Source organism: Heloderma suspectum, chromosome 1 (genome assembly GCF_057233095.1).
Source record: "Heloderma suspectum isolate Gila_16-S chromosome 1, 16-S_ref, whole genome shotgun sequence".
In the NCBI taxonomy this organism is placed as follows: Eukaryota; Metazoa; Chordata; class Lepidosauria; order Squamata; family Helodermatidae; genus Heloderma; species Heloderma suspectum.
Window position 1 is genome coordinate 397,536,608 of NC_139458.1, and position 19,576 is coordinate 397,556,183.

The 19,576-nt window shown below is 43.2% G+C and overlaps 1 protein-coding gene across 4 annotated transcripts in view; it reads right to left on the bottom strand.

Moving 5' to 3' along the window:
• Positions 1–19,576, bottom strand: part of RRP15 (ribosomal RNA processing 15 homolog) — a 53,223-nt gene that overhangs the window by 12,463 nt on the left and 21,184 nt on the right. Inside the window, exon 5 of one of the 4 annotated variants that reach the window (XM_084828784.1) lies at positions 15,024–15,126. The exons of the other annotated variants lie outside the window; for them this stretch is intronic. Coding sequence (XP_084684910.1) covers positions 15,109–15,126 — 18 coding nt within the window. The 3' untranslated portion in view covers positions 15,024–15,108. Of the gene's footprint in view, positions 1–15,023; positions 15,127–19,576 lie in introns of those variants that run through there. 4 annotated transcript variants of the gene reach the window in all.

Below are 19,576 nucleotides of genomic sequence, written 5' to 3' on the forward strand. Positions count from 1 at the left end.
TTCCTATTGGCCACTGAGAAACGATTTACAGGACATTTAAATTTCCTTTCCCAGCACATTTCAAAGGTCAAACCCAGCCTGGAAACAGAGTGGGAGCCAGTACACTTGACAAAACAGCAGTGTAGTTTGATCGTAACATCTGGCACAGGCAGCCCCACATATGAACACATTACAGTAGTCTAACCTGGAGGTTACCAGAACATGGATCACCTAAGCTAGGCTAAATCTGTCTAGATAGGGTTGCAACTGAACCACCAGCCTAGGCAGATGAAAGGCACTCTGTGCCATAAAGACTAATTAGGCCAACAGGCTATGGTTTTGTTTTCCTTTTTGGGAGCAGGCTAGTATCTTTAGCAGGCTTATTTACAAGGCTGACCTAGATAGATAAAATACCATGAGACACAAAATCATAAAGGCAACTGAGACAGAGGCACCATTTTACAGCAGTTCTGGTCATACTAGGATGGCCCATTCAAGAATGTTGGTTGACTTCTCTTCAGCTCCCAACTCAAAAGGATACCATGTCATTCTTTGTATTGAAAGCTACCAAAGAGGTCCAGGAGTATTATCAGTGTTGCACTTGCCCTGTCTTTCTCCTGCCATAGAACATCCATCAGAGTAACCAAGGCAGTCTCTGTGCCAGGATCAGGCCTAAAGCCCAATTCAGATCTAGAAACTCAGTCTCATCCAAGAGTGCTTGGAACTGAAAGGCAACCACATGCTCAAACTCTCCATGGCCACAGAGGCAATTGCCACCTCTGCAACCTAAGAAACTTTAACTGGATGCCTTCAGTAATAAGGCATAATTATAGATTGCATTCTTTGGTTGTAAAGTAGGCTCTTGTATCAGGCATGTTAGAGCTTATTTTGACCTCTGTAAGAAATGCAGAATTTTAGTAGCAAACCTTCAGCTGGTTCATACATGCACATGCATCACTTAATCTCACAACACTCAGAGCTGAATGTGAAAACTGGATCCACAGGAAAGCACTGGGTAGTGTCCAATGTTAGCCTTACATAAAGTAGACCACTGAAATGAATGGGACTTAAGTTAGCTATAACTAACTTAAGTCTCATTCATTTCAATGGGTCTGCTCTATATAGGACTATCATAGGATACTACTACTCACTGGGTTTGAGTGGACATTAGGCGATATGGAAATCCTCTCTGCAGTGATTAATCTGTGATGGCTCATGCTAAAAGTCAGAGTGATGAACTGTGAATCATCCCAGAGTCCTTACTATTTAAAGGGGGGGTCATTTAAATTCAAGCACCAAATAATTTATGGTAAACCAGACCCAGATGCGAATCAGACAAGTCTGAAGACAGGAATCCTAATTGCTAGACCAAAACAAAACCACACAAACTCTTTGGGAATACAAGGTCAATGGCCTCAATCCAACTAGACCAGGGATGCAGAACCTCAGGCCCTCCAGGTGTCCTAATCTGACCTACGGCATTCCCCAGAAGGACGTGCCCCCTTTCTGGGGGCCCACCACCTATCGCCCAACCACTGATCATTTGGTGGTTTCCCGGCTTTCGTGCAGTTTTTCTCCCATTCTAAAAGGTTGAAATACCTCTCCAAAAGCTTAGTTACAGGCAGTAAGAGCTTTAAACTAAAATAGGCTGGCATTTGTGTATTTTGATGCTGTGCCTTTAGCCTCTAGCACTGCCCCTGTCGTCTTTGACGCCATCCTTTATTGGAATGCAGCCCCCAAGAGCTTCTCTGAATTTGAGTTTGGCCCTTGGGCTGAAAGAGGTTCTGCTTTGCTGAACTGGACACAGTCAACTAGTCGTACATAACTATGGCTCTGCATGGAGATGCACATAAAGACACACTCAGCGCGTTCAACAGGGATCAGATCAGTGTTGCTCTGTGCACGGAGCTGCACAACTGCATCCCCCTGCAAATTTCTTGGCTGAATCAGAGTAGAAAGCTTTGAAATGATACCTCCACCTTCCAGCATCAGTATCATTACAATGGATATTGAATGACATATTCAAGTTGGGGGACAGCTTCATTTGCTTTCTGTAAATAAGGCGTATGCACGCATGCACGCACACACAGATGACAGGTTGGATGCGTAAGTAATAAGAAAGCTGGTTTCTTATTACTTAATAGGAAAGAGAATGTGATAATGTACCTCCCACCCCTCAAGAGAAAAAATTACTGTCAAACCCAGAGAATGGCTTCTTTATTAAAGCTTCTTCGTGGCAATCTAAACTGCCTCATGACCTCTTTTATTACTGCCAAGATACGACTGCTACTTCACCACAAAACATGGGTTTAGTATATTCTGCTACTTGTTACCCAAATCCTCTTATGTCCACCATTACTACCCAGGCAAATCATATGGTGCAAAGCTGCCTCAGCAAGTTGTTCCCTGGATATCAATGAAGTTGGAATTTTATTCCCAAATTTGAATCTGCCTGGAAACAGATCATATGAAGCAGTGTTTAGTGGGTAAGAAAGAGAGGGAGAAGTGTGACAAGGAGTTTAGTTTTAGCTGAGCATTCACTAGTGGCCATTTTTTTAAGACCGAAGATGTAAAAAGACATTTTATGCAGGGTAACAGCACCACTCTGTGGCCATAATTCAAGCAACATCACACAGAGCTGTGCTCATTTACTGCAACAAAAACAAAAGTGTGTCCTATAAAACAAATTTATTGCACCACCAAGACATTTCAGTTTCTAACATTTTTGTAAGATTTACAACGAGATTGGTGATACGAGTTCTTTTCAGTCTCTCATTAAATAAAAATCATCCACATTCAGATTAGACTAACAGTGCAATTCTACACATATCTACTCAGAAGTCAGTCCCATTGAGTTCAATAGGACTTATGTATGGGATTTCAGGCTTAGTTTGATATTTTAACATTTAACATTACCCAAGCTAAATATACCCGCAACATAGGTAATTTGTTCCCTGACTCCTATTTCTAAGCCCTCATTTCTCATGTTTACATAGTTAATTACAAAGAGTAGGATCCAGGACCAGACTGTGGACGGAAGGGCTCCACTCACAGAATGTGCCCCCACCCAATTTTCAGGGATCCCCACCACAGCTTACCTTGTTGAACGGGGATCTCCACACACCACAGCTTACCTTGTTGAACAGGGCCCCTTGACCCTCTTTGTAGCATTTCCAGGAGGCTGGAGAAGCTGCCATGTGGAGGTGGGGGCGGGGAAGTCTGATTTTGCCAGCCCAGTTCACTATGCTTAAATCTGGACCCAACCCAATATATTTAAGTCTAATGGGACCTTCAAGCTCTCCCATTTCTCAAAAGGTTCCTTTAATCAAAGTATTTAACAGAACTAATTCGCAGAAATGGTGATCTCTGAAGGCTTAAGCATGTCCTATATTTCTTCCCAACATTTAACAATTTAATTAAACTATTATCCCATTGCTTTCCAGACCCCAAGATCTTGTGGGGCAACTGTGCCATGTTTATCCACATAACAGTTCCCCTGCTGCAATACTCATTGCGAAGGTGACTACCAAGTTAAACTACGAAGACTCCATATTAGGGATGGACGAAAGGGACTTACCTTGTCCCGCAGCTTGCTTCGCGGTGGGGGGGAGGCCTTCGGTTCTCCCCCCGAAGTTCAGGCGATGGCGGGAGGCGCCCCGCCTCGCCCGGCCAAAATTCAGGCCTGGGGGGGGGGGAGACGCCCCATCCCTCGCCGGCGAAATTCAGGCCGGGGAGGAGCGCCCCATCTCCCCGGCCGCGAAAAAAAAAGTAAAAAAAAACCCACACACCTGTGATAGGCTACGTGACGATTTACGTAGCCTATCACGGCTAGATTCCCAAAGTCAGCCGTGATAGGCTACGTAAATCGTCATGTAGCCTATCACGGGTGACTTTGGGGAAAAAAAAAAAAAAAAAAGCGCGTACGCAAATGGCGGCGCCCCATGGGCGCCGCCATTTGCGTTCCTTAGTTTGGCACGTCTAGTCTACGTAAAGATTTACGTAGACTACGGCGAAAATAAGGGCAACGCAAATAGCGTTCCCTTATTTTCGCCGTAGTCTACGTAAATCTTTATGTAGACTACCCCTGTCCAAATAAGGAACGCAAATGGCGGCGCCCATGGGGCGCCGCCATTTGCGTACGCGCTTTTTTTTTCCCCCCAAAGTCACCCATGATAGGCTACGTGACGATTTACGTAGCCTATCACGGCTGACTTTGGGAATCTAGCCGTGATAGGCTACGTAAATCGTCACGTAGCCTATCACGGGTGTGTGTGTGTGTTTTTTTTACTGTACTTTTATATTTTGTAATGGCGGTGGCAGCAGCCGGTCAGGAGACTGGCCGCTGCCCCCGCCCCCATCGAAACACCACCGAAATGCCGCCGGGACCCGCCGCCGAGAGGGACATTCGCCAAAGGTAAGTCCCATCCCGGGGGGGGGGGGGCGGGAGGCCGGCGGAGAATTTCCCCAACACTTTCGGGGCGCCGAATGCGTTGACACTCGGCCTCCCGAAGATTCGTGGAGAAATTCTCCGCCATCCCTACTCCACATCCACCTGCTCTTTAGCTAGAGGGTGGAAAAGTATTATTCTAGAAAGTATTTTGAAAAGACACATTTTAGTATGGTTAAGTTTTGCATGAGGGATCTCTGTTGGAAGACAATGAAAGAGAACAATTATTTTTGTAACAAAGATAATCCTTACCTATTCTTCCCATCCATGAAATTGGCATTAAACGCCCTCCTCCTCCACCCCCGCCTTTTTTCTAAGTGTGCATTTTGAACAATTCACTGAACTGTACCATAATTTGTATTTTGAAGTATCTGGCCTAACCCATTTTACACTGGAGCCTAAATCGTCAGGTTTATTGCTTTTTTATGCTCCTCCAACAATTGTGTGTGCTCTTGTCTCTTTGCCAAATATCTCTGCGTGGAGTTCTGCCAACACTTACACTTCTTGCCCAGTCACCAATTTCATCCTGTTCCAGTTCTTTGTGATACAGCTCTTACACTAGAAGTGATTAATTTCACAAAAATAATTCTATCTTTCTGCAGATGAGAGGCAGCACAACTGATTTCAACAGCGCTTTGATCACTGAACTGTAGAACCTTAAAAAAAGGGAACACAGTCCCCTTTCTCACACCCTTTAAAGTTAATCCTCTTGATGTTCTTTTAAAAGTAACATTGTCTCTTCTAAACTGTCATTGCAAAACTCTGTTTTTGCTTTCTGTTATCTAGTTTCCCCTTTAATGTCACTACCTCCTATTCTGACTGTCCAACTTTTATGCAGACCACCCAGCAAACCTCAGTTGTGGGTATGGATGTAGAAACCCCCCACTGTCCGGTCCGGGGGGTGGGGTCGGTTGCGGGGCAATTCGGGCCACTTGGGGCCCCGCTGAGTCCTCTGGAGCCCTGTTGCGTCTGCTGGAGATAGCGGAGCAGCTCTCTGGCTTCCTATAAAACTCGATGCGCTAATGGAGGCTGCCGTTAGCCTACTGCAGGAAAATTACAGCTGTAAATGGCATATTTTACACCATTTGTGGCCATAAAGCACTTACTTTTACCTAAATTATAGCTTTTTTATGGCTGTATTTAGGTAAAAGACAGTGCTTTACGGCCACAAATGGCGTACAACTGGCATACCATTTATGGCTGTAACTTTCCTGCATTGAGCTAATGGGAGTTGCAATTAGCATTTCGTGTTTTACAGGAAGCCAGAGAGCTGCTGTGTGGGAACTCTTCCAGACCCGGAGGTGAGTGCGGCCAGTCCACTGCGGACTCCAGAGGTCAGATTCTTTGGAATCTGGCCTCATTTGAGTCCGTGGTGGATTTCTCTGGCATCCCTAGTTGTAGGGCAGCATAGAAATACCATAAGGAAATAAATAATAAAATTGCTTCATTCTCCAATATTTTTACTGTAATGTCTAGACCTTTCCAACTTCTAAGAACTAGAAGCCATCTCACAGCTTACTCATCTGATCCTGAAATTTTCTCTTCTGATTTGTCATGTAAACTTCCTTTCCCCCTTCACCCATTTATCTTTCCATTTCTTTTCTTATGCCTTCTTTACTCACTATGTCCTATGAAGCTTTAGGTCTTTTGAACTAAAATAATTCTACCTCCTCCTCTCCATTATCCTCAAAACCCTTCGTACTTGCCATACTCTCAAAGATCTACCGTCATTGATTCACGAACCATACGTTTTTATTTATGATCACTTTAACCAGGGGCTGGCAACATGGCACTGGTGGACACATTGGCACCTGCTAAGACTCACAAGTGTGCCCACCAGACCCCAGATTTTTTCTCCTCACTCACCATCTCTGTAGCCTTGCCTTTCCTTTGTACCCGCTGCCTCCGCTGCTGCTGCCTTCCCTTCCCCATCGCTTCCCCCACCGCCGCTGCTTCTCCACTTTGCTTTCCCACCGCTGTGGCTTTTCCGCAGCCGCTCCTCCCCTCCACCACTGCAGCCTTTCCTTTCCTAAGGTGAACATGGCAGAAGCAGCAGTGAATGCAGCAGAAGGGGATGATGAGGGAAGGGAGGAGGAGAAGGAAATCACAACTGTAGTGAGAGAGGAGGAAGGAGGAAATTGTGGCAGGGGGAGGAGGAAAGTGCAACAGGGAGTAGGGAGGAAGGAATTTGTGAGCAGGGGTGAAATTGGGAGCCCACCCAATAACCAACCCCCAATGCCAAGTTTTCATGGTGCCTGTGGACACATTTCAAAATGTAATACGTGCCTGAGAATCCAAAAAGGTTGGCTACACCTGCTTTAAACTATCTTTGAAGTCTTCTTCAATCACGCATTCCAAGTTCCTCAATGCTGCTAAACAGTAAAGTTAACTTCTAAAATATACTTTAATTTACCACAACTGAAGTTCAGCATATCCTCGTTTCCACATAAACCAAACAAGTTACATCAAAAATTTAATTCAGTCACATTTAAGTCAATCTTTTAAGCCTTTAATTATTTTTAATAATCACTACTAAGACATTAATCAGATTAATTCACTGGCACATAATCAAAATTACTTCAACATAAGAAAGTGTATTCCTTAATTGCCAGAATGCTTACCAAACAAGTTTTATTTTCAGTCACGATATCCAATCGTTCATGATTTTCTTATGGTAATTTGCAATTATAATTCAATCTAATTTGTCAATTATATCTAATATCATCTAGTCTATCGGCTGGAATCCCTAAGTACATCCTCCCTTTTTTGTTAGTTAAAAGTCATAGCTACTGGCTGTAACTACAACTTGTTACTAATTCCTTTAACACACAACTGTCTGTATATATGGAATGGGACTGTACTGCAAGAGGAGTCTCATCTGCTATATTGATCCTATGAAAAACAAAGCAAAGCAGTAACTACATAAATCGGTCCAGTAAAAAGGAATTTAACAAGCTGTGGGGTTTCACAGAATTGTACTATCAGGACTAAGTTGTAAGCTGAGGCCCTGCTTCCAATTCTGTGCTTCTTTTAAAACCCTCATCCTGTGTAGTCCTATACAGGAAAACATGGAGGCTTAAGTTCAAGGAAAGGCTTTAGAGAGGCATCTCTTTTGTTTCTCTCAGTCTATGGGACTAACATGGGAACAAGCCATATGAAATGTCCATACATTACCCTGCTCATGGACTAGCAAGGTGTTGAATGCCTTATCCAACACCCTCCCAAATGGCTTACACCACTGCAAAGCAATTTATATAGCCTGCCTCTTATCATTTCCTTTGGGATATTTAAGATGTCTGCAAACTTATGAAAATACTATACTGGAGAATAAATTGGGCCCGCTTCTCACTTTTTTGCAATGTGGAAAAATGCATAAATCCCATGCAGACAGTTTCTGATGAGTGTACACATGAATTCTGCTGTGCCTACATGCAGTGCCGAAATAGACAGATGTGCTCTTAATAAATTACTCTGTACCCCCACACATTACTGGGTACGTGCAGTGTATATGTAGCTTCCTATGAGAACACAATATCCATGTAGAAAATTTGTCTTGTGTGAGGTGAGCCTTAGATTGAGAAACACTGAGGGCCACTTCACACATTACACTTGTCAAGCTTGAAGGTCATAAAAAGAAACCACCGCTTGTGAGGATGTGTTTGCCGGCTACATCGCATGGTCGTGCCTTCGATACAGGAAAAGTATTAACACGTGAAATGATCCCAACCCAATTCTCTGTTAAAAAAAACCTGAACAAAATAAGGTTGGGGGAGGGGCAGCAAGCAACAAATTGTTTGCATGATAAGCCATTAGCTCACATTAACCCTCTCTGCAGAATTGTCTTATCTAATGCCAAATTCTGACTTCCTGAAGATAAAACACAAACTTATTCCTGGCACCTGCAACACGAGAAGCTTAAAGTCTACCTGCTTAAACCAAGGTCTACATTCCTTGCCTCCCAAAACAGCAAATTCCTCAGAAGCCAAAACAATTCCTATTTCTGCACTGTAATACAAAAAGGTGTAACTCCACATAAACAGACACTAACACCATACCATGATAGGTACTACTTTTTGCATTTTCCTAACAAGAATACAGACAGCATTCCTATGGCCAAACAAACAGCATGCAAAGTAGTATGTGTTGATTAGTATTATATAATATGCCCCCCATACTATTCCTCACCCATGCAAGAAAGGTGACTGCGGTCTACCATACTTGTGTCATTCATGCAAAGTAAAATAGTTATTTAATGTGGCAACAGACAAGCACCAAATGACATCTCTGTTCATGTTTTCCACAAGCTGCCATTCGCAACAGCATGAGAACTCTAAAAATCACTAGAATTTTCAAAATTCCTCTAAACCAGGACCTGAAGCTTTAACTCTCTGTCCCTCACTCATGGGGGTGGGGGGGCACTGAAATCCCAACAAACCTTGGTTTGTTCTTACATTTCAACCAGGCCAATGAGTACACAGAAAATAATTTAGAATTTGCAAGCCTAAACACAATTGCTTAAGCTGTTCTACTTAAATCAAAATGAGAGACTTACAAGTAAACATGTTTTGAACGGGGGTGTTAATAGCTTTTTGCTCATTACTCAGAGGACTCATTTACCATGGCAAACTAATCTCAGTTTACTAGAAACATATTTGGCACTTAGAGCTCAATTACAAAAATGAAAATAAAGCCAAGATGACCCTTTGCAGACAATAAAATTGGGCCCAGTTGAGACATTAGTTTTTACTGGGTGGCTAAATGCAAGTCACTGGAATGTGTCCAAACCTTCACCCAATGTTAGGAAAACCCCTTGTGATTTGTCCACTTTAGGAATGTGAAGTCTTTATTTTGCCTTGTACAGGATTGCAGCCAAACTTTGAAGCTGAGAATTCACCTAGGAATTCTAATGCTGTCACGGAGGTTTCCAAATCAAAGCACTAGGAACCTTTCATTCCCAAGAGCAGGAACAGCTTGGATGTAAAAACAAACCTTGCTTTTAATGGGCAAGGCAGCAGCTGGAATATGGGAGAATACTATCCTAAGTATGAATATGAAGGCTGCAAGCTTTAACAGCAAGTTTAAAATTTAGCTGTTATTTATAAATGGGACTGAGGCTGCTGTGCCAGCCACAAAGACCCAGCACCTCGCTCCTTTGAATAGCAAAATCTGATTTAACGGTAACTTTGAAGTGGATTTTCTTTCCAGTTTGTATCTGTAGCTAGCAGGAAAGAACTGGGTCTTTTTCTCTCTGTAAAAATAGACAACTGAAACAAACAGTGCTCAGTTGAAATCAATGTCAAAACAGCTTTGAGTGTTCCATAATACTGATGGGATTTGAACTTGCTTTATTTAAGTCATTTTGCTTTGGTGTATTAATAAATAGGGATCATTTTACATTCCAGATTCCCAAACCAATAGAGAATATTAAAAGATGACCCTCTTTAATGTGCCAACTTCGATCTATTAAATTGTAAGACTTCCTACACAGGAGAGACATAATTTCTCCATAAGCCTCAAAAGGCTATTGCAGTTTTGGTAACATGCAAATTTATTTAGGTTTGACTAAAGGCAGATGATCAACCAATTTTTTTAAAAAAACAACCCTTCACTTGGCCAAGCGCCACACTGAAAATAAATCTCAGACCTAACAACTGCCAGGGGAAATCTTGGAACCCTTGAACAGAACAAAAACCAAGCAGCAACTCCACAGAGAGAGAAAGAGACAGAGAGCACAAGAGAGCGCACACAAGTTATATTGAGCTTCAAACACAAATATGAAAAAGCGATGTACACAAGTGATCACCCACCATCTCATCAGCAGCTCTTAATCAGAAGGCTCTGCTGCAGCTGCTGGAAAGCATTCCCAGTAAGCAAACATTACAAAACATTGTTTACAGCACCTGGCCTCCCTTCTATCCTGGATAACTTCATCTTCAGCACACAGCAAGCATTTTAATTCCACCACTGTGAAGTTAATTAAAGCAGGGCAAACACAGGTTCTCATTTTGAGCCTTGCTGGGGGACCACCCAAGGAAGGGACCCTCCCCACTCCCAATATTTCACAACCTCCTTTCGGATTTGTTGTAATGATGGATGTGTTGAATGAATATATGCTTCAGGTCAACATTCACCAAGGAACCAAATTACTAAGGTCAAGGCATTACATTTCCCCTGCTCCCCTTAAAGTAATTACAGGCTACTTCATGCTTTAGGCTGCAATCCTACACATACATACCTGGGAGTAAGGCCCACTGAACTTGCTTAGGATGAGTTATTAGCCCAGGTACTCAATATCTCAATTTCAAAGAGCTGTTCCAGAAACTGTGTACATTCTAACTGATAAGAGCATTCCCATTAGTAATTCCAATGGATATCAGGACTATTCCTGTCCTGTTGTGACAGTTTCATTTTTTGGCGTGCAGGATTCAGCGGCAGGCAGCCCAACAACTCCACAAAGCTTTCTCCACTCCTCTCCTTATTCATGCACCAGTATGAGTTCTCACTGGAGGCACATTGGATTAGGTCAGACATCTACTTCACTCCCAACATGTGAAAGAAGTATTTTTTCCAAGCTCCGGTCAAAGCACCCAGGTAGTTGCTGCTGAACTCTAGGGCACCAACAAACCAAAGCAGTTACATGCACAACTGCAGAGGAATCCTAGCACTCTAAGTTTTGGAATATTCCATTTCCAAAAGTTGTTATCTTGGATTTTTAAAAAAATGAATACTGTACAAAATATTGCAAGATTAATGTGAAGGGAGCAGGAGAAGAACTGGCATTACACTCCATGAAGGTAGTTTAGATGCGGATATGATTACTTGTGCCTCCTCCCAAAAAAGCCTTGCACATTTTTATATGTACCTTGTTCTCTTGCTCCCCACCCCCATCCCCACACCCCTTTCTCTCTCTCATTCACACACACACACCAGCGAGTCATTTCCTACAGGCCTGTCTGTAGTATCAGTCTTCATGCCTGTTTGCATAGCATGAATTCTTCCAAGAGGTATTAAGACAAATAGTAGGCAGGTTCACTATTATTAGCAATGATAGCTAAACAGAGCCTGTATTTTTAAAGCCACCGTATCTCCAGTAACAGCTTCTGGGGGGGTCAAACAATAAGAGATGACCATCATCATCACCATCATGTACAGGCTTCTGACCAGAAAGTTTGCTTGGCTACTGCTAGAGCAAGAATGTTGAATGAATCCAGCAAGGCAATTTGATTTTCTTCCATCTAATCTAAGTGTGAGCAGGTAATGAAGGAGAGGAGAGGTTTTGTACACACATGCACATACACACAAGAAGCATGCTTGGCTGTATAACTAATAATTCAGATATCCTAGCGCTGACTTTGGTAAGCAGTCAAAATGTTTAGCTGGTAGGACACTGCCACTCTCCCTCCCCAGTGCTGAAGCTGAGCTTTCCAAGGAACTTGGGACTGCCTAGGAAACCCAGTGTGGGGGTCAGAGATAATCCTTTGCTCTCCCTCTCCAACTTCCAGCACAGGAGAAGGCCTGAGGTTCATCAGGCATACCCGGAGAGGGACACTCACCAGAACAAGTAAGTTTAGGAATCATTGTTTCTGGAACAAAGCCCTGGTGAACCCTTTTTGAAAACTAAGCTCTGCATAAATACACATCACTTCAAAAGGAAGCAAACAGATAAAATATGTTATATATATATATATATATATATAGAGAGAGAGAGAGAGAGAGAGAGAGAGAGAGAGAGAGAGAGAGATTGTTCTGGCAATCTCAGAACACCCACAGACATTTCCTACTGGACGATGGCTTCAACCATAAACCTCTGTTTGGCAATCTTTTCCTCCAAAATCAGTGCAACTTGCTATCAGGCAAACAATGCTATGGCTAGACAGTTAAAAATGTCTATAGGCAAGTGCACCTAAGCCAGGATCCCCAAACATTTTGGATCAGAGGGCACATTTGGGATTTTGAATGTGTTGTGGATACTTTGACAAAACGGTTGATATGGGCGGGGGGGGGGGGGGCACTTGCCCATTCATAAAAAGGCTACCATAGTGGACATGGCTAGTCACAGAACACTCATTTCCCAGAAGACAAACTGGTGTCACTAAAAGAGAAGTAATCTGCTTAAGAGTCTATGCATAAGGCAGAGGTGGGGGCTGAGCTCCAAAACACAAAGACACTCTTTTGAACTCAAATAAAGATGGCACTTCACTTTGTAGCATGCCAGCTTCCCAGGGGTGTGTGTGTGTGTGTGTGTGTGTGTGTGTAAAGAAATAAAATAAAAATCAAGAGGGACATAGAGCCTGGTGGGCGCCAAGTGAAGTGACCATGGGAACACTGTTGGAGACCCCAGACCTACGCTTTTCACCCTGCAAGAGCTTTGTTGTTGTTCAGTCGTTCAGTCATGTCCAATTCTTTGTGACCCCATGGACCATAGCATGCCAGGCCTTCCTGTCCTGCGCTCTCTCCCGGAGCGTGCTCAAGTCCATATTCATTGCATCAGTGATGCTATCTAGCCATCTCATCCCCTGCCATCCCCTTCTCCTTTTGCCGTCAGTCTTTAAAAATGAAAGCAGAACTACATTCAATAGAAATGATCATGCATGCAGTCATGCCCAAGCAGAGACAGTGAAGACCAGAGGTGTTGAAGCAGCAGCAACAGCAGTCTTCCTTGAATCCATGCTACTACTCATCAACTGTTTCTACATCCAAGCTGTCCCTGCTCTTGAATAGCAATTGCCCCCAATGCAATTGCTATTCACCCACAGATGCAATTTGCCACTTGCATGCTCATCTCTGGGTTAATCTGAAGAGGGCCAGTATGTCTGCCTTAGGGTAGGGTCCTAATTATCCTTTTTCAGTCCTTAAAACTCTTTGAAATGCAGAACATTGCTAGATAGTTCTCGTGACCCACCAGTAGTCAAGTGCCGAGCTACCACTGGAATTCTCTGTTCCACAATGTGTAAAATTAGTACTAGAGGAGAAGGACTTCACTGTTCCGGGGGGCGGCGGGGATACTTATTAACTTACATCTGCAGCATTAAGCTTGAGATATTTTCAGGAGACTAAAATTCTGTGTAGAATTTCTTTTTTAAAAAAGAGTTAGAATGTATTCCCAAGGAGGGAAGTGTCTGCACAGCCAGTTGAGAGACTGGCAGTACTAGGGTCTAAATTCTCTGTTCATGAGCCAGGTAGGGTTAATGAAGCCACAATGCTTTGTTGAACATCTTAATCCCGACCTGGAAAGATCAGACCCTCTATCGGAAAGAATCCATTTTTATGCTAGCTTAGCCTTTGGCCTCCCCAGAGAACAGCCTGCCAAATCCTGGCCGTTCTGTACCAATCCCTAAATTAACTAATTTGTGATATGGACCATATACAAGGCTTGGAGGACTGTGCTTTGCCAATACATTCCAAAGTCTGTCTGATCTTACCAGGTTGGAATTAAGATATTAGAACAACAAAGTGTTCTTTTGGAGGAGAGAGAAAAAGCAGATAAGCACTGTTTGCCAAAGGGAGTTTCTTATTGGTGGCTGGGGAGAAGATCCTTTGATAGGTCAAAAAGGTGCTAAAAAGATGGGGCTGGGATCACAGTTGGCTGGCTACTGCAAAGGAACTGAACACTGGGAGCAGATGTGTCATGAAAGCAGACAGATGCCACTGTGTAAGAGCCAGGAGTGGGGGTGGAAAAGAGACTTATTCATCTTTAGAGGCCTTGCTCTACATCCCACTGCCAGGATAAGTACATCTGATTGGGACATGGGACATGTGCTTCTTGGCTGAGGCACCCCAGCTGTGGAACTCATCCCAAAGAGAGGTTAGAGTGGGGCCCTCATTAGTGATTCTTGGACAGGTAGTCAAGATACACACTAAGGTCTGCCAGGCCTTTCGATATATTTTAATTCCTAAAGGTAAAGGTGTCTCCAACCAGTCGTGTCCGACTCTAGGGTGTGGCGCTCATCTCCATTTCTAAGCCGAAGAGCCAGCGCTGTCCGAAGACGCTTCCGTGGTCATGTGGCCGGCATGACTGAACACCAAGGTTCACGGAACGCTGTTACCTTTCCCGCCAAAGCGGTACCTATTTATCTACTTGCAATTTCTTGCTTTCGAACTGCTAGGTTGGCAGAAGCTGGGAATGAAGACGGGAGCTCACTCCGTCACGCAGCACTCGGGTCTTGAACTGCTGTCCTGCCGACCTTCTGGTCTGCAGTTCAGCGTCTTAACCACTAAGCCACTGCGGTCTCTTATTTTAATTCCTACCTGCCTCCATATATTTTTAATTGACCTGTTTGAATGGTCCTGATTTTTACTGTATATTTATTCCAATTTGTTTTGGGGGCCTTTTTGAGTGCCAAAAGGTGGCATATGAAAGTAAATTCACAAATGTAAATAGCAGCGACTGAACAGACAGAATATAATGTAGAATATAATGTAGCAAAACCATTGGAAAAGAAAGGAGACTTAAGGGATTTGCTTACAGTTGAGTGAACGAGTGACAAAATCAAGGAAACCTAGACAAAAAGAGAACGTTGTTTCCCCATGTTATTACAGTTATAATCTGCACTTCTTCTGAAGCATTCAAAATATATGAGAGAGAGTTAGTTCGTTCCCAGGGGTTGTCCCTTCCAGACTGGACCAGATCTGTTTAGTTTCAGCTGTAGAATTGTATCATGGGCTTTCAGACCATTCTCTGGTCATTTCCACAGATCCATCTGAAATTTACAAATGCAGATGGCTTACTTACCACAACAAAACACACATCTGCTCAAACCTTTTCATGCAGGTTTACACAATCACAGCCACTGCACTCTTAACTAGGAACAGTAATGAATTTCAGAATGAGGGTAGAGCCCAGAAGATGAGTATTCCAACCATCTATTGCAAATGTATTCCAAATCGGGCTTCAAACCTGGAATATTCTGGAATGGGTTTATCCTGTCCACAGCCCACTTTGCTGCTTCCTCCTCCCCCTTGCCACACGAATGCACTTGGCTGTGGTAGCAGCAAGAAGGACTGGTGACAGGAATTCCAATATGCCCTAAAATCCTGCTGCAGAAAGTACCTCACTAGGAACCTTGGGAAATTCCTAGGGCACCCAGTGTCCTGAGAGAGAGAGAGCTCAAGGAGCCTTAGGGCTGTATTTCCCAGGGCTCCTGGTACTCGGGATACTAGGAACCTTGGGAAATTCTTAGGGCACCCAGTGTCCTGAGAGAGAGAGAGCTCAAGGAGCCTTAGGGCTGTAATTCCCAAGGCTCCTGGTACTCGGGATACTAGGAACCTTGGGAAATTCCTAGGGCACCCAGTGTCCTGAGACAGAGAGCTCAAGGAGCCTTAGGGCTGTATTTCCCAGGGCTCCTGGTACTCGGGATACTAGGAACCTTGGGAAATTCCTAGGGCACCCAGTGTCCTAAGAGAGAGAGCTCAAGGAGCCTTAGGGCTGTAATTCCCAGGGTCCTGGTACTTGGCATACTGCTCTGTCAGGTTCTAAAGCATAACTGAGACTACACAGAAGGGCCCCTTCATCCCACCAAGAAAATTCTGGAGGAAGGGTAAATGTATTTATTTTATTGACAGATTGCTAAACTGCCTTTTAAAGCCCTCACAAAGCAACGTACAAACAATAAACTATCACAGAAATCTAAAGTCACAATTATTTAAATATATCCAGAAAGACCTCTAAAATGAACCATGCTAAGAATCTTCATGACAGAAATTATCAAGATGCAGGTTGAGATTGAAAGGCATATTAGGGGGGCTTTTTGGTGGGGCAGAGAGGGGCCTAGACCCCATCATGCTCCCATTATATCAATGGAAATGTGATGCAGCCAAACTTCAGAGTGGGGAGGAGTTGCAGCTCAATGGTGGAGCACATGTTTTGCACGAAGAATGTCCCAGGTTCAATTCCTGTCATATCCGTGTAAGGCAGGAAAAACTCCTGTCTGAAATCCTGGAGAGCTACTGCCAATCAGTGTTGACGGTACTAGGCTAGAAGGACCCATGTTCTGACTCAGTGTAAGGCAACTTCCTGTGTTCCTGAATAACTCCTTTTTCAATTTCGTTTTGTAAAAAATATATATATATATAAACGTATATATATGTATATTGATGTATATATGTATATTGATGCCTTCGAACTGTGGTGCTGGAGAAGACGAGTCCCCTGGACTGCAAGGAGGTCAAATGAGTCAATCCTAAGGGAAATCAACCCTGAGTGCTCATTGGAAGGACAGAGACTGAAGCTGAAGCTCAAATATTTTGGCCACCTAATGCGAAGAGAAAAGTCACTGGAAAAGTCACTGATGCTGGGAAAGATTGAAGGCAAAAGGAGAAGGGGACGGCAGAGGATGACAAGGCTAGATAGCATCACCGATGCAATGAATATGAACTTGAGCACACTCCGGGAGAGAGCGGAGGACAGGAAGGCCTGGCGTGCTATAGTCCATGGGGTCACAAAGAATCGGACACGACTTAACGACTGAACAACAACATATATGTGTGTGTGTGTGTGTGTGTGTGTGTATGCAAGCCCATTCTGAACCGAGTTAGGGAAAAATGCCCAGGATTCTATTTGTTTGCTCACCACTACAAGTGTGCTACTGTCCTCTGGTGAGCATGGTGAGCCCCACGTTTCCTGATGACCTTGGGAGCTCCAGGACAGAGCAGTAATTGTCTCCACTGTTGAGCAGGAACCCAGACCTCTTCTCCAGCCCCAAGATTGGGAAAATGGCTGAGAAAGCTGCGTGACAGGATTGGTGCTAAGTTCTCTAGTTTGGTTTCTGACTTGGATTCAGATTCAGAGATGGAGCTAGAAAAAGCCCAGCCGAGACAGGGAGCAGGGGAAGAAATTCCCAAAGACTCTTTAGGAGTCAGCAAAGAACCTTCCCAGGGGCTTAGCAAAGAGGAGAGCCAGGCTCAGAGACTGTCTTCTCCCCTCCCTGTGGGAACTCGGCCTCTGTTGGAGGAGGAGGGGCAGTGGAACTGACACATGCCAGAGCCCACTGTCAAGCTAAGCAGGCAGAGCTGATAGGCTGTCCATCAGAAGTTGGGTTGGGAGGATCCTCCTCAAAGGGAAGAGCCCAGAAAAAGCCTGTTTAGCACAGCAGGAAACCCATCCATTAGTGGAAAGGCAACTGACCTGCTTTCAGCAGTTCTCTTACAAAACCACTATTTGGCTATTTAGGCCTAGAGGAGAGCTCCTAGCCTTTGTAGTCACTACAGGTGTGAAGAGGTGTTACTAACTGAAAAAAAGAGTTTGCGAATTGCACAGCAAGTCTCTGTTGCCTCACTACTCAGTGGGAGGGCTTGGAACCCATGCCACTGTGTAGCTGATCTGCTCTGAGCACTTCAACAGAGACTGTCCCCATCCTCACACAGAGGCATGAGGTTAGAGATTAGCAGAAGTTCTTCAACTAATGTACCTGTTGATTACCAGGGCTGACTCTTATGAAATGGAAATATTTTTGAAGCATACATGATCTACCCTCACACTGTTTATTCCCCCTTAACTCTGACTGGATCCCATGGTTTTCTGTAAGAACCACCCCCAACCCACATCCATCTTTTTTTAAAGCTCTAAAAGTTTCAAGGTTTTGCTGATTCAGACATCATTTAAACATTTGACGACATACAACCTTCCCAATCCCAGTATTTAGAACTTAATGTTGCAAGGAAATAACCCTATTTCGCTAGAGAGATTTCAACAGAAGTGTGTGCTGATAGCTGATCATGTTACCACACCAACAGCTGATGTGGGTTTTCCCAAAAAAGTTTCTGATGACTTAAATTTGCTGCGATTTAGCAAGTGTGATTTGCATTTTGTGAATACAACTAAAGAAGTGGGTTATGTTAATTCTACATGCTGTATAAATCTCAAAGACATTTTCTACTAGCCAAAAGTATGCCACTGGAGGGAATGGGGGGAATCAATAAAGCACACAATGTCACTTAAGTGTTATGTTCACACACAAAGCTTACTGGAATGCTTGTACATATTTTAAGACTGACATCGTAATAGCATGCACTTCCCTTACATTTTCTTAAAATTTAAGAAAAAAGATATACTAATTATAGCATGCCCAAAGAGCTATTAGATATGCAGGTATATCCCATATTTGGGCATTCTCTACACATCCTTCTGCCCCCTTCACCAGATGCATGTCTTAATACAGCCAATAAAAAAAGAAGTTGAAATCAACTTTTGAAACTCCCCTACTTGATGGACATCGTATCCATCCAATGGCTGCAACTGGACACAACAATAATCTGTTGTTTATTGTTACAGGAATGAGCCTAGATGAGCATTGGGCTCACACAGTCCCCTCTCCTCTTCCACAGCATGGAGGAGATCAGAAATTTTCATATCCATTTTTTTACTAACTCCAGTTTAGTGTTATGACTGAACTCAGACAAACTACGATTAGTTTGAGTTTGGTCATAACACTATGGACATGGAAATTTCCAGTCTGCTCCTCTTGGCTGGCTTAGGCTCATTTCCATAGCACTGAAGAATAAGTTATTGTTACCTCCAAACACAGCTATTGTTACTAATTAAATAATGCATTTTTCGAAGTGGAACATTTTCCACCCCCACATCAGTGGATAGGATGTGTTTTGTTGATACAAAAGAAATAGAATGCTCCAAGAAAAAGGTAATTGCCTATTTCCACAACTTCACCAAAAGCTAAAAGTCAACTCAGCATTAGAAAAATAGGTAACAATGTTTAGGAATTATCAGATTCATTTTTTTAGGATTTATTGTGTGACATGAGTCCACAACAACTTGACTAAAAAAATCTGAATGATTTTCAGATTGAGGCTGAAAGATGGCAAGAACAATGTAGGGAGTTCCGGGGAAAGAACCAGAAAGAAAAAGAAAGTGTTGCTTCTCATGTGTGTTTATGTGTATGTATAATTTCAAGACAATCGGAATCACAGGAATAATTAAACTGGCTGGTTTAACATCAAGTTCAATGTTTTAAATAAAATCTGTGGCTATGATGCTTCTAGAATTCAGTAAAGCAGTCCTAATTGGATTAGATATTTTGGATGTCTGTGCATAATACATCCTTTGATCTTGTCTGTGCATCACAGGTCGTTTCAGAGCACCGCTCCCTGTACCTATTTAGACACTCCTTTGTTAAAAAAAAATAGCTTGGCAAGAAT